The 16515-nt window shown below is 38.6% G+C and overlaps 1 protein-coding gene across 1 annotated transcript in view; it reads left to right on the top strand.

The window, feature by feature from the left end:
- Positions 1-16515, top strand: part of LOC145989721 (uncharacterized) — a 148277-nt gene that overhangs the window by 72689 nt on the left and 59073 nt on the right. The window contains exons 3-4 of the mRNA XM_083124984.1: positions 5158-5317; positions 16327-16358. Coding sequence (XP_082981110.1) covers positions 5158-5317; positions 16327-16358 — 192 coding nt within the window. The remainder of the gene's footprint in view (positions 1-5157; positions 5318-16326; positions 16359-16515) is intronic.

Below are 16515 nucleotides of genomic sequence, written 5' to 3'. Positions count from 1 at the left end.
AAGTTCCCCCGGTTGCCGCTGCAGCGCGTGTGGCGCTCTTGAGCGGAGGCTTGTCCAAGTATGAAACCTTTACTATTGCCGTCTGGTGGCAGGTTGCGGAACTCGTTCAGGTGCAGTGCAAACAACGTATAGAGCGACCGCAAGTAAAATAACCTTCGACGAAACGTCTCCGAGCACCTTTCCCTTCCTCCGTTCGGCTCGGGCCATTAGAAGGCATGCTCCACTCTGCCCCTCCCCTCCACGCGGGAGTACGGTGCACAGGAGTCGCGGGTCTGCGCAGGTTTTTTTACTTGTGGTTCCACTATAGTCCAAAAGGTTCAGTCTACTTCAGTGTTGCCACATTGAGGGAAATTTCCCTTTTGCAGGAATATTCTGGCCGAGTTTTAAAGAAAAAGGGAAATTTGATGGAAAATAACATTTCAGAGAAATTTGAAGAAATTAGATTAAGTTCCACTTGTCACGTGCACGTAACGGGTTCCATACCGGGTGGAGGCACAAAATGGTTCGGATCCCACATTAAACTGTAGGTCCGCCCCCCACCCCGATGGCGCAGTGGTAAAGTTTTCTTCTTGTAATCAAAGGCTTCTTTCTTCGATACCCGGTGTGTGTATATGTGTAGGTATCATTTGCGAATTATGTAATCTCTCAAATCAAGAAACGTTCTTGCGCCACTGGATTCTGGAATACGGAAAGGCCACTGAATTCTGTTATGCACCAGTGGCGGATTAACTGTTTTCTCGGACCAGGCTGGGGGGATTTGCAGATGACACTTTTTTGAAACTGACAGTTTTGATAAATCACAGTAAGTGTCACGACGGTCTACCTATTGAAAGATCTTTTAAAAACCTCCAATTACTTGTTGTTTCTTTAAATAGTAAAGAATAAGTACACTTTGTGTACTTTCGAGTAAACTCGAATTCGAAATTGTCAATACATGATACAAACTTTTAATAAAAATGTAATTTTATGTTGTGATTCCCGATGAATTTGTATATTTAAGTCCACTTTCAGTGCAGAAAGGTCGAACCACTACATACCTGAACTGGTTATTGAACTCGGGACCTCTTGATTACAAGGCGAAGAGGTTACCATTACGCCATCGGGGAGGCCTGTGATAACTGATGAACTGAGAATGTAAGAATGTAAAATCTAATGTTATCCGTTTTTTGATATGCACTAAAACATCCAAAGAGCATAAAATACTAAAAGTTAATTTTTTGTACGCTGCAGATAGATAATGCGTATCCGTCATTTTATATGTTTTAGATATCTTCTTTAAACATCCAAAAATGACCCGTTTTTACCCAGAAAGTAGACATCTAATAGACATCCAATGGATACATGTGGATATCCAATGTACATTTCTGCATTGACGTACGTTGAATTTATTTTCGAGGAGGCTGGAATTGTAACTGTGGATAGTGCTCGCTGTTTTCTAGGGGGCGGCATACACAGTAATATATTTCATATATTTAGAAATTCAAAAAATGAAAATTGGGGGGGAGTGATTTAAAGGGATGTTTGCATTCACCACTATGGTTTTTCCTGAGTTGTTTCACTGTTTTTATTTGAAAATGTTGATTTCCTCAAACTTTCGGAGGGGGCTGTAGCCCCATCAGCCCTCCCTCTGTGTACGCCAGTGTTCGTGTGAGATTGTGCTGCGTGGTAATGTATTGGAAACTTGCTTTGGGACATCGACATCAGTGTTTGCATACATCATATTTTGAAAGGCCGTAGGTCCTGGAGGGTTTCGGGTTTTAAGTCCGCCCTTGAAGAACTCCTGAAACGAGCCCACCCTTACGCGAGTAGAAATTAGGCCTAACTCTCAACACCACTTGCAGATCACATATTTGGAAACCGCCGCTCTCTGACAGATATGTGCGGGCGATATATTGCCAGAATGCATTAGGGAAATGTTGTGAATATTTAGCTTCTGTTTTCTTTGGATATGATTTGACATCTCGATGTAGGTTACGCCATGCTCATTGCTGGATATCATTAGTAATATGATACTCCCACCGCATATAGTCCATTCAGGTCATCTCTCATGATATAGAGCTTATGTTGAGTACGAGGGTTGTTCGGAAAGTAAGGTATATAAGATTAGTAGGAACAACTGAAAGATTGTGCATAAAATTTCTAATATTGCCATTACGGTTATGCATAAAACAGGGAATTTTGTGATCGGCTTGTACAAGCGTTACAGTGGGGGGATTGTGCATGTATGCTTGTGTTTGCACATGAATTAATTGATTTGTTTTAAGGTCATTTTTATGCACAGATAGGCTATTTGGGAATGGACCTACACTTGAATGTGGGGATCTGAACCACTATGTGCCTCCACCGGGTATCGAACTCGGGACCCCTTCATTAAAAGAGTTTGCATACGCATTAAAGGGCCTATCACACAAGAGTTTATACAGAACTTTCCATCTTAAGCGTACGTGAAATTTTCGGAGGAGCCAATGCCCCCTGAAGGGCGTCCGTGTATCAAATGCACACGAGCCTGAAAATGTAGGCGTTTGTAACTAAAGTTCCTATAATAGTTCACAAGGTGTAACTTTTCTTCTTCGCTACGAAGCGCCACTTAGAAAACAGGTAGAATCAAATCAAATGAGATAACTGAAACTGGTTGGTTGTAGTGTTGCCCACGAGACGAGACTTTGGCCTGTCTCGTCTCGTGGAAGTCTCGTGGAAATGCTGTCTCGTCTCGAAAATATTCGTTTATCTCATGACACATGGTCAATCTCGTCTCGTCTCGAATTTTTAAAAGCCTGTCCCGTCTCGTCCCGTGGACAACACTAGTTGGTTGCTTGAGTCACGTGCACGATATGACGTCAAAAATTTGGCGGCAACAGACTAACGTTGTTCCTCATGGGCTATATTGTGATACTTTCATAATAAGAGGAGCAGGGCTTTTAGCTGGCGATTAATCGCGTGTGATTGATATCCTTCCGGGACATGTCGGGCCTCGATAGGGAAGCCGCGTGAAGGACAGGGAACAGATGTTAAAGGCGTTATCAGCTGGGAAGTGATTTTCCCCTCGCCCGAGAGTGGGAAGTGTCACTTGCTGTTTTAGCAATTCGCGCTCTGCCTACCTACCTTCGCGGAATTGTTATTCGTCATCTATTTATGTGGATGACGTGTATGTTGGGAGGAAGTATAACTCTTATGAGAATGTAGTAGAGTGTTGGGCGATTAGCGTGTGTTTCTTTGTTTTTGTGATTTGTGGTAAGATGGCGCGCATAACCAAATGGCCCTCGGCTTCAGAATGTAAGTAAACTGATTTTTTTTTAAAATTGAAAATGAAGCGGTGGAAATAGATAGGGCCGGGCTTATGTAAGGTGCGGTGTCTGGGGCATACGGTATACGCAGGACCTATAACCAAAGGTTTTTCAGAGGTTTGAAAAAATCAAGGATTTTTTGTTTCTTAGTCTGAAAGATAGGTGCTCTATATGGTCACAATTTAAACATTATTACAATAATAAACAATTATATTTAGTATTACTACCTAAGAGGAATAAGTAGAACGTGTTGAAGGCTAGGAAATATTTCTAAACTATTGTTTACTTTAATTTCCGATGTACCACTGCTATATGACGTTCATGGTCTTTAATTACAAAACAAAGTGTGTTCATTGTAATTTTCCCTATCAAATTGGCAATTTTTAATCATATCAAACAACATTCTCTATATAGAAATTATCAGCGAAAAATGCATGCTCGACCAGGGCTCGAACCCGGGTCTCTGGATTACCGTGCCATTGCTCTAACCACTTTTTTTTTTTTTTTTTTTAAGGAATACCCCTCAATTTTTCATTTCTCGGTTTTCTCAATTTTCAGTCTCTCACATTTTATTTATTTATTTATTTATTTATTCAAAGTTTCAGATACAGCACTTTTAAGGCCATTTTACACTGAAAACTCTAACAAATAACAAGAACAAGTCAAGGTGGTTTAAGGTAAAAACAAGAAAAGTTAAATATAAACATAAGGCATAAACAAGGAAACAAAGATTTACATATTCATTTTTAGGGAAGATCGGAAAATGCTTTCAGGGGCAAAAATGTCTATGTTTATGGGTAAATTATTGTAGAACTGGGGCAGCCTGTGGAATAGAGCGCGCTGTATAAGAGAAAGCCTAGCTGTGGAGGTGTGGAACAATTCAGTGTTTCGGGTCGATCGAGAGGGAACTCTGAAGTTGAATTCTGTAAGAAGAGATTCAGATCTTAATTTCCCATTGATGATTTTATAGAAAAAATTCATATCGGCCATATCGCGTCGGGTCTGCAGTAACTGAATGTTCAAAGTAGTCAGGATGTCAGGTTTCTGAAGATGCCGCAAAGAAGGAATTCTATGACTCGAACCCGGAACCCCTGGCGTCGTAGCGCACTGTGCTTACCACTCCGCCACGGAGGTCGACAAACCACTGAGCTACCGAGCCGGCCTGGTTTCGCCTGATTTTTCGCTATCGCTGTTTTACCTGCGTGGAATCTTCTCTGCCAGTGTTACCGCAACGGGATCTGTTGCCTTTGAATCACAGTAGACTTCGACGTTGCCTGGTTCCTCCCAGCGTAGAGATGTTAATTATTGTAGATTAGGCACACACAGGAGATGTATTACGTAGAAATTTCTACGTAGTACATCTCCTGTGTGTGCCAAATCTACAACATTCTCTATAATATGTTCTTTACTTTTCATTGTAGTTCGACATTGTATTGAATTTACATTATTTCATATAAAATAATATTTTTCACTTCATGATTTCATTTTATAATTAACTGAATATTATACTCTGTCAACTATCTCTGGAGCATAGTGGCAGAGATGGGGGGAAATCGAGTGGGCAGAGCGAAACAATACACGCTGTTGTGAAGGCTGGTAACCGCAGTCGCTTTTCCCCTCCACGCATTCCCCTTCCCTCTCACGTGTTCATTGGTGGAGCCGTCTCGCGTCACTACTTGCCCAGAGACTCATTTTCGTTCGCTTACTCCAGAGATAACGAGGACAGAGTATACACGTTAACTATCTTTGATTGAAATATTTAAACATGATTTTCATATAGCACCTGATGCTATGAAAATAGGAAGAGAGAATGCCGAAGTTCTTTCCAGGGAATTAGTGAAAGTTGCAATTAACTTGTTGTATTTCTCCCCAGCGCCAGTGGCGGATGATGAGGAGTTCCGAAGGGGCCGGGCGATCACCAGGCGGAGAGGCGCCATCAAGCACCACAAGGTCCACGAGGTCAAGGGACACAAGTTCGTCGCCAAGTTCTTCCGCCAACCAACCTTCTGCGCCTTTTGCAGGGAATTCCTCTGGTAAGTCATGTAAGTGTTTCCTCTCCACGCTCTGATCCGTTCCAATTTCACGTACCCTTTGCGTGTACCCATCTGCAGATTCTTACGTTGTTACATATTATTTTATTAGGTTCACTAGCTACTAGAACAAGAGTTGTGAAGCCCTTGTTTTGTTTAATGAAATTGAAGTTTGTTTATTATTGTTGCTATCGGTAAAAGCCTGAGTACATCACTTGTGCACTTTACAACCATCAATATTAATTGATTACATGCAACATAACCACAATAATAGTAGAAATGAATGATGATTTGTTTAAGACTATTACAGAATTAGATACGTAAAATACAACATATCATAACTAACTGTCTAGCCTTCTTAAACCCGACGGTTCATGGCTGCAGCAACACAGGCCTTCCATCTGTCCCTAGCCTGGGCAAGACCAATCCAATCTTTTCCATGCTTACCGATTTCCTTTAGGTCCATCTCAACGTTATCCCTCCATCTTCGTCTTGGTCTTCCTAGGGGTTTCTTACCATCAGGTTTCCCAACAAGAATCCTTTAAACTCTTCTTTCCTCTCTCATTCGTGTCACATGGCCTGCCCACCTAAGTCATCTTGATTAAATCATTCTAATAATATCTGGACATGAATATAAATTCTAAATTATGTAACCTTCTCCACTCACCTGTCTCCTCATCCCTTTTAGGCCCAAATATTTTCCTAAGGATCTTTTTTACAACAACATATCATTAGAATCGTTAATCTAAATATAAATTTTAGTGTAATTTTTAGAGAGCATACATAGAAATCGTAATTGCAGTTTTAAAATAGCTATGATTGATTGATTGAGTTGTTGTCTTAAGTCCACTTTATGCACAGTAAGGCTAATCGGGACTGGACCTACAGTTTAAAGTGGGATCCGAACTCCTATGTGCCTCCACCGGAATCGAACCATGGACCCCTTCATTACAAAGCGACGACGCTACAACTGCGCCATCGGGGAGGCCCCCAAAATAGCTATGAAATGTAGACAAAAATAAAAGATAAAATGAACTATCAACTGCTCAGTACTATTATCAAGTGCTGTAAAGGGCATAGAGGAAAGGGCTCCTAATCTGACACTCCTCCATGTCACAACCGAGAAGTGCTTTCTTTCACTTTGCGGTAACAGGGTATCTCTATTCTTTAGGCCCCCAAGATACTGTGCGACCAGGGAAACGACTGCTGGTGACGGTTTTCTTTGTACAGAGAGAGATTTGGGGGGGGGGGGCGGTTTCAATACTTTTGTGTGCCTGTGAATATTACTATATTATTCATACTGGAAGGGTGAGTAAAGATTTGCAGTTTTATCACTTTATTGTAGAGAATAACGATTCCGAACATGTATTTAATTTATAGTTGTGAAGATGTGTGTTATTAGATTTTTTAGGTTATTATTATTGATGGCGTCGTTTCCTGAACCGAAATATGGGTTTCCTAAAGCGACGTACTGTTAAGTCATAGCCATAACATTGAATTAATTGACCTAGCAAGAGTAAATTTTGGGAAAATTATTTCATTACCACGACACTCGACTCTCAAGCTGCAGCTCTTTGATAAGCTTTGTGTAGGGTTACCAGACGTCCGGATTTTCCCGGACATGTCCTACATTTTATCCTTATGTCCGGCGTCCGGGAGGAATTTGAAAAATATCATAAACGTCCTACATTTTGAGCGTCACATAACATTAAATAGGAAAATACGTAACAGAAAAAAGTCATGAAAATTACAAGTCTATGGATTGCACTTCCAAACTCAATAGTGAAATTTATTTTGATTCAGTCATTGCCCAAAAAGAATAAAATTTGTCCTGTTATTAAACAAACTGGAAAACGGAAACACTTAATGAACAAAGTATTGGGACCACTTTCTGATAACGTCACTGTTCAATGCCTGAGCAGAATTTCTTGCTTTAGGGTTTATACTGACGGAACAAGTTGTTGCCATTCTTATTCAATATTCAATATAATTTGATTGTAAAGCAGGGGTATAGAGAACAAAGATATTCAGGGTGTCTGCCAGTCAAGAAAGTCATGGAAGTCAAGAAAAATTAAAGAAATCAACAGGTAGGTCAAGAAGTCACTAAAAAGGCAATACATTTTTCTTGTGGTCAAGAATTTTTGCTATTGATTTGTTGATTTAGTTTATTTTACTTCACTTTTTTCTGTGCCATTGGCTAATCGCGAATGTGAGGATGAATGATGGGAAGATAAGATGGATGAATGGATAGTCATAAACATATAGGGACAACCGACACAAACCCCACATAAGATTATACTGGCTGTGAGTCCAGACGTCAAAGCCTCGCTTGTCTGCCAAACACAGTTATTTATTTATTTATTTATTTATTTATTTATTTATTGAACTCAACAGGTACATACCTAATTACAGAGCCCATATGAAGGATACATAGTCATTACAATTACATATATTTCTGTAATATAGAGATAGAAATTATATATATATATTAAAAATATTTTTATATATATACACTTTATCACACAATTTAAATACGAACTTATGTGTTTAAGCTTAGGCCATTGTGTTAATACTGGCTTTACTGAAGTCCCTTAGGTTCATAGAAAAGATGTCAATGGTGTTATTCTTGATTAGCAAGTTATTGTAACTGGTGCACATTCTCCACAATGGAGATTTCTTTTTAATTTCGGATCTAGCCTTCTTTATAAGAAAAACTTCATTCTTTAGTCTAGTTTTCGACGACGGGATTCGAAAATTAATCTGGCAGAGTAGATGTTCAGCATCTATTTCGTGATTTAACAATTTCCACAAGAATACTATTTCATGCAACCTTCTTCTGTGACACAGCTTTGTAAACCGACATTCATATATTAGGTTGTCGTAGTGTTCAAATGTGGGGTAAACTTTCTGAAATTTGTATTTTAAAAATCTAAGAAATCTCGATTGGACTCTTTCAATTGCTACACTGTACTTTGCTGTGTCTGTATTCCATATAACAGATGCATATTCGAGTTTTGGTCTTACATATGAATAATACAAAACTTTTAGTGTCTCTATACTCTTGAAATCCCTCCCCATTCTAAGAATAAACCCAAGGTTCTTGAACGCTCCACTAATTATTTGTTCTACATGTTTATTAAAAGTAAGATCTGAATCAAAAATAACCCCTAAATCCTTGACTGTAAAATTTCTTGCTAGAGTATTGTTGTATATTTGATACTGAAATTCAACTGGGTTTTTCTTTCGAGTATATATTACATAATGACATTTACTGATATTTAGTGTTAAATCATTGATTTTTGTCCACGTTTCTAACTTTGTAACATCGTTTTGAAGTTGCACACTGTCATCTTGTTTGCTTATTTTCCTGTAAAATTTCAGGTCATCTGCAAACAGCAATTTGTGTGAGTTTTCAAATGAATCCGGCATATCGTTAATAAGTAATGTGAAAAGAAGTGGCCCAAGGTTAGACCCCTGAGGTACTCCTGAGGTGACTCTTATCTCGTCGGATGTGTGGCCTTTATGGTGTCCGGTAAAAATGGCAAAGGAAAAAATGGCAACGGAAAAAATGGCCAAGTAAAAATGGCAAACGGAAAAAATGGCAAAGGTAAAAATGGCAAACGGAAAAAATGGCAAAAGTAAAAATGGCAAACGGAAAAAATGGCCAAAGTGAAAATGGTAAGTTTTCTTCTTTGGCAGTTGTCCTCTCCCAGGTGCAGAATGATCGCTTTCACTGCTTCATTTTCTTGCTGGATGCACCTGATTAGCTTCCACAATAAAGCCTACAGTCTTTACTCTGTAGGATGTTTGAATTTGAATTGCATTACTCCATATAAACCATACACATTGGTATTTGGAGGGTTCAGTACAGTTCAGATAAAAAATATAGTTACAAAATTTCTATAATTTACAATTTACTCTATAATATTCGTTATTAACTAATAGGTTTTTTTTTAAATTTGTTTTTGAAACTTGTCATATTTCCTGCTTTAATATCATTTGGTAGGTTATTGAATATTTTAATTGCCATATGTTCGGGTTCCTCTTGAACTAATGTTAAACGTTGACTGCCAAGGCCAGATTGTCTGAATGACATAGTGGGGCCAAGTAAAAAAAATGTGAAAATGGATCAAGTTGGTGTCATTAGATCTGTGAAGCACAAGAAATTTCAAAACAATCCAAAAAACCGTTGAAAATTCAATTTAAATTTGAGACCCAGTTTTGGGTATCGTGGCCTCGAGAAGAGAATTTTGATCAGAAGGCCTTGAGACCCATTTCTGTGTCTCACTTTTTTTTGTAAATGACTTCGTTTCTTCAAATAACGAAATTCAATCACTTGAACTATCAAGCTCGTCCAGTGTTGCACGCATATTTTCTGTTGCTTGTTCATACATCGTCAACAGAACATACTACAACAGAAGTGCTTCTTCCATAAAATATTGCACGAAATGCAATCTACACGTTCAATCACACTGAATACAGTATTAATTTCTTCTTCTTCCTTTATTTTTCTCCTTCTTTGTTTAATTCTTTCCTGAAATACAACAAATTTCAAATTTTCGAGACGAGACACGAGACGGGACAAGCCTTTTGAAATTCGAGACGGGACGAGACGGAATGCCTTTCTCGTCTCGTTTTCGAGACGAGACACGAGACGGGACGGGACGGCTTTTGAAAAGTCTCGTCTCGTCTCGAATGTCTCGAAAAAATATCGCGGCCTGAAGCAATTGCTGAGGTGAGACACACAAGTGGGTATCACGGTTTCATGAATGACGATACTTGAGACCCATTTTTGGGTCTCATGGCAGTCAACGTGTTGTGAAGTATGGCTTTAGAAGCTCATTATTTCGGGTGTTATATGTATATTCTATTGAACTTCGTAGCGCAATATTTTTTCTCGCATATAATGACATTTCATATGAAGGGAGGGTTAATATTTTGAATTTCTTAAACCTTCACAGCATCATATTCAGACGAATGATTATGGTCATAGGAACACACAGGATTTTGTTTCAATAATTTTGTTTTTAGAATTCCTCGACACTTGAAATTGTTCCTCCACCTTATAACATTCTTCAGATCAGACTCTTGTAGAAAGAAGAGCTTATCTCCAGCTTTCCAAGATTTAACAATTTTCATTTGAAAAAAGTAAACAAGTTCGTCCCTCTTAGTGGGGGGGGGAGGGGGTAGATAAGGGCTGACTTGAAGTCCTACTGTGTGACTGGTCAGCAGGTGCGCGCAAAGCATAAACTTGTTTTCAGTCAAGATGAAAACCCATTCAATGCTGCACTCCTCTTAAGTTACATCAATCACACATGTTTCAAATTATTTACAAAGGTTAACTTTTATTAGTATGTGATTCTATAGCGGCAGTAACACCTGCCAAAAGAAATAAAGAAATAAACGGCATTATTTTTGGAAACATCAAATAAAATGTTTCCATTCAAAGACAAATTAATGTTAAAAGACGTTAAATTATATTAAATTTTAATTTCAAACTGTGAAATGCAAGACACATAATTTCTCAATTTTCACGTAAAATCGTAATAGGTAGCCTATATTGTATTTGCCATTTTTATTATTGCCATTTCTACCGTTGCCATTTTTACCGTTGCCATTTTTTCCTTTTGCCATTTTTTCCCTTTGCCATTTTTTCCGCTTGCCATTTTCACTTTGCCATTTTTTCCGTTGCCATTTTTTCCTTTGCCATTTTTACCTAAATTCGGCCTTTATACGTTACGTACTGCTTACGGTTCTGCAAATAGGAAGCGAACAATTGACGCAGTGGTTCAGAAATATTGAAGCATGCTAATTTACTTAATAGAATATCGTGGTTAACCAAGTCGAACGCTTTGCAAAAGTCGGTATATATTACGTCAACCTGACCTCCTTCGTCCAATGTTGAACTAATAAAATTGGTAATATCGGAGAGATTGGTCAACACCGATCTACGTGGTACAAAGCCATGCTGAAACGATGATATTACAGGTTTTACGTGGGTAAATATGTAACGGTGGATGATTTTTTCGAATATTTTTGCTGGGGCTGATAATATACTTATTGGTCGGTAGTTTTGTACGTCATTAGTGTTATTGCTTTTGGGAAGTGGACAAATTGCCGTGGCTTTCCATTTTTCGGGAAATTTGTGTTTTGCAAGAATTAAATTGAAAATGAGATATAACGGGTATTTTAATATATTACTGCAACCTTTGACTACATAGGGCGGTATCTTGTCCGGTCCGGCTGATTTCTTAGGTTTTAAGTTTTTAATTGCTTTTTCTACGTCTTCAATTTGTATCTCTGTAATATTAAGATTATCCAAAGTTTCATATTGTTTATGGTTAGGCAATACTTTCATGTCATATCTAGGGGGCTCTTTTTTATACACCGACTGAAAATGCTGTGCAAAAGCTTCGACTACTGATAGTCGGTCTGACAACACTTTATCTTTGAACAGTACAGGATCTTTGTTACTTTTCCTGCGTTTATTTGTAACAAACGACCAAAACTGGGTGCTATCTTTTGCAATATTTATTTCCGAATTGGCAACATAACTGTTGTATGCATCAATAATTTCTTTCCTCACTAATGTTCGAAATTCGCTAAATTTATTGTAGTGGTATCGAAAGTCTCCCACCTGTTTTTTCCACTTCTTGTGGTGATAATGTTTCCTATTTATATTTTTAATAATGCTGCTCGTAAACCAACACGGGTACTGTCTTTTGCGGCTTTTCTTTAAGGGGATACATTCATCGAATATTTTATATATAATTTCATAAAACACGTCTGTAGCTTGATCAACGTCATTCTTTGTTTTCAATACATCCCAGTTCGTTTTAAGCAGCTTGTGATAGATGGATGGAAAGTCGGCTTTACTAAAGTTGTACTGTAGCTTATGGCAAGTTTTGTCGCGGGTTTCTTTGACATAATTAATATCTACTAGCAGCGAGGGATGGTGTGTGTCTTCAGGAACTAGTGGCTGTGTGTTTCGTGTTACTCCCTGCCCATTTATCAAAAACAAATCGAGTGTTTTCCTGCTATTTTTAATGTCGTTCAAGCTTTTTAGTTGATATACATTGATAAAGTTGTTTAAATCGAAATACGTTAGATTGTAATTGCTACCAGTTATATCTGTCAGATTAAAGTCCCCACCTATCAGGAGTTTAGCGTCACCAGGTTGACAGTGCTTTTCTATGAACCTAAAGAATAAAGTGTATGTGTCTTTGTTACTACCAGGTGCTATGTACATATCTTTCATCGAAACTTCACTATTCTCGTGGGAATCTGCTAACCAACTTTCAGTTATCATTATTGCACTAAAGTTATTACAAAGGACATTCGTGTAAAATTCTCTTGTTTTGGTTCGGAGACCCCTAACATTTTGGTAACATAATTGAAACAACGAAGTGTCAAGTTCTTCTGAAATACATTTGGAGTTGCCTGTACTTACTTGGCCGTTATTTTTGGTGAGATCTCTTTTGTCACCGGGTTTGCTGACCTCTAGCCTGGTACGCGGAGGGAAATCTTCTATTGTGCCTCGGGGGTAAGTTATTGTGACTCGTCGAGGGAGGGGGAGGATTGAACACTCTTCTGTCCTCGATTCCTGCTGCATACCTGCGGGCGCCGTTCCGCATCGCTGATTGTGGTGCGTCTAGTTTCCTTGTTGCTTCACTGTACGATTTCCTATTCTTGGTTTGAGCTTTTTTGGGGGAAGGGGGTGGATGCTGATCAGCAAAGTTCTGTGACGATGTTGATGCTGGTTCCGTAGGTGATTCAACGGGGAGAAGGGGCTGGGTGCGGAGATGTTCAGTTTCTCGACCAGCACTAGGAGAGACGACACACTTGTCGTTAACTAAATGATTTGAAGTTTGAGAATTGGCAACACTTTCACTTATTACGTCACACGCTGCACAAGGAAGTCCATTTTCACTCAAATAACGATCTGCCTTCTATCACCAACTTATCAAACCTCATGACTGCATATAGGTTCTGTTCCCTTGCCTGTTGCAAATAGTTTGCCAATTCCCTCCGGGTTTCGCGCACGCCCCTTGAAAAATCCTCATGCACACTAATTCCTGTTCCTCTAAATAAGCGAGCCCTTGCAAGAATCAACTGCTTGAGTTTATAGTTAGAAAATTTAACTATTATTGGTCTCTTAGACCCAGTCCCTAGCCTGCGAGCTCTATCTATATCGAAATCGCCGGTGTCTATTTCCAATAGGTCCCACAAAGCATCCCGCACTAGACGTTCCGAGCATTCCCACGTTTCACCTTGCATTTCGTTGAACCCTCTAAATATCAAATTATCTCTCCTCGATCGGTTTTCGAGATCGTCTAATTTGTACTCACAAAACTGAAGTTTTTCCTTTAACATGGCGTTTTCTACCTTTAATTCTCGCAGTTCCATTGTTAACGACCTTACGTCATCTTGGACGTTTGATGTTGTTCGAGCCATATTGTCAAGTTTTCCGTCAATCGATTGCAACTTTTGGATAATATCGTCAGTAGTGTATGGACCGGGATTCTGTTCCACACCCGAAATAATCAATGTCATTACGATCACCAATCCCAGGAAGAACAAGCCGCTTAGATTGAGAACAGTTTTTGCTTCCACTTTTGTCTCTGGCAACTTCCTGGCCGATGCATTCCAAGCACCGATCGCACAACGCCACTGCTCTAAGGAATTTCCCATCTTCGCACACTTCACGCTTCACTGAGCACGGGAGCCTCGAGATAACACGTCTGAACCGAACGAAAACTATAGACAATGTTCAGGATGCATTAATACGAAATAGCAGATCTAATTCTCTTCTTAAATTCAGCTTCAGTTTTAATCTTAACTGACCCTTTGGTAGGGATTTTCATTAAATAAATATTTATTTTCTTAATTACTAATTTCCAACTTTACCTAAGTAGGATCTATAAAAGTCCAGAAAAAGTCAAGATTTCTGGATGTATTATTGCCAAAGATGAAACCATTTTAAATTACAGTAATTGCTGAATATTTGTTTGCCATTACAGGTCATAATTCAAATGTTGAGAGAGTACTTTCATTACCATCCACACAACAGACTCGCGAGAGAATTATTTTCTCATAAAGTCTGTAAAATGTTTGGTATTGGTCCGTATAATGTCAAAGAGTTTGACTTATCCACTCTAAAATAAATATAGTTTGACTATACCTGAAATTTTGATAAAAATTGTCTCGTCTGAGAAGTACCACTAAATCAAGTAGTAAGAGATGCATTGATTAGTATGATTGCAAGTTTTGAAATTTTGCATTTAAACATTCGTTGGGAAATATTTTTTTAAAAACTGAAAAGTGTCATTTTTCAACTACTTCCTAGTGTGTTCTATTTATTGAGAATGTGTTGCGTCCTACATTTTGACATAATGTCCTACATTTTGGGACAGCATGTCCTACATTTCCCTTACAGCGATCTGGTAACCCTAGCTTTGTGTCCTTCAAAGGCTCATTATGCTGAAGAAATCAGGCAGTGACCCAGGTCAAATGGAAGGCCTGTCCATATGATATAACGGGGCTGTTGGGCAAAGTCTATTTAAAATTCCAGTGAGGGTAAATAGCAGTAAATAGATTTCACGGAGCTGTATGTATTCATAGATATTGTACTCGTATGTGGTATGTATCCATTAATATGCTTATTGATGCTGACTTTTTTGCTGTTGGTACACACACAGATAGCCATATTTCTTCTCCTAGACCTGCAAAAAGTGAATCTCCAGCCTCACCAAGTTCTCTCCATATTTCTATTTGTTGCTTTGTAATTTAATTCATTCTTTAAACAGGTATGTCGGTTTAGGAACCCATTTCCTCAGATGGCATAGTTGTACTTTTCGTCAAAAATCTATTTTGTAAAACAAAATGATTTTGGAATAAAGGGTGATTCAAAAAGGACTTTACAAGTTTGAAAGCATATAGAAATTTATTCAGATAACTTACAGAGTCGGTTGAGGTGCCATTGCAAAGCAAAACACATCAAGTTTTGACTCACGTAGTCCATTAGTACCGAACTCACCCACCAGTAGCGCTGTCAGTATTGTTCTTGAAAATGGCTACTTTTACTGGTGCGGAACGTGATTTCACGAGACGCAATCAGCAACTGCAGTGCAACGTAAGTTTCGTACGGAGTGTCGTAAGACGCCTCCTAGTACGCTTACAATTTACTCCTGGCACCAAACCTTCGTTGAGACTGGTTGCATGGCCACCTCGCTCCCCAGATTGGCCCCCGCTAGATTTTTTCTTGTGGGGTTTCATTAAAGATCGGGTTTTTGAACCACCTTTACCTGCTGATCTTGCTGAGCTGAGACTTCGAATTAGCGCCGCCGCTGCAGAAGTGACGCCTGACTTACTGGTGAAAGTCTGTAATGAAATCGACTTCACGTGGGATGTATGCCGCATTATAAATGGTAGCCACATCGACCCAATATGAATGTTGTATGACAAACTTGATGTGTTTTGCTTTGCAATGGCACCTCAACCGACTCTGTAAGTTAATAAATTTCTATATGCTTTCGAAGTTTTACAGTCCTATTTGAATCACCCTGTATACATTGTTACGCAGTTTATTCTTGGGTATGGAGTTGATGCATACATCGATTTATTCTCCCACTTCGGAAAATTCCTCCTCTACTTAGAGTTAAGAGTAAAAAACAAAATAGTGTGTCGGTTTTGGTGACTTTCATCTACCTAGGTACATACTTCAAAATAATATTTCAAGAGGCAGGCTCTGACAAATAATAACAATACATGTTTTGTTATTTATTTAGCCGTAACTTTATCGATAATAGCTCTTTTTTTAACATAAACATGTCTTACGTAGTGTTTCTCAGAACATCAATTCTGTCAAGAAATTTGAAAACCTTAAGACATTTGAGGATTCAATACTAGGTGAAGTTATTTTGAGTGAATTTCAAATGACTTTCTTTCTGTGGTTATCTTTGATTATGAGTTTACGTTTCAGTGATTAATTTTCATTTTGTTCTTCTTTGCAGGGGCTTCGGAAAGCAAGGATACCAGTGTCAAAGTAAGTTCATATCTTTTATCTGAAATATACTTTTAAGAAACCTGGTTTATGTGTACATAAAGTTTGTGTGTGCATGTAATACGTTTATTTTAATTTCACTTAACGTCAGATAGGTTAAACCGAATTGGACCTATCGTTTGAAGTTGCGTCCGAAATA

The sequence above is a fragment of the Lepisma saccharinum genome, chromosome 7 (assembly GCF_977018435.1).
Source record: "Lepisma saccharinum chromosome 7, izLepSacc3.1, whole genome shotgun sequence".
Taxonomy (NCBI): Eukaryota; Metazoa; Arthropoda; class Insecta; order Zygentoma; family Lepismatidae; genus Lepisma; species Lepisma saccharinum.
Note: the sequence above shows the minus strand (reverse complement) of the source record. Positions and strands in the feature narration are given on the sequence as shown.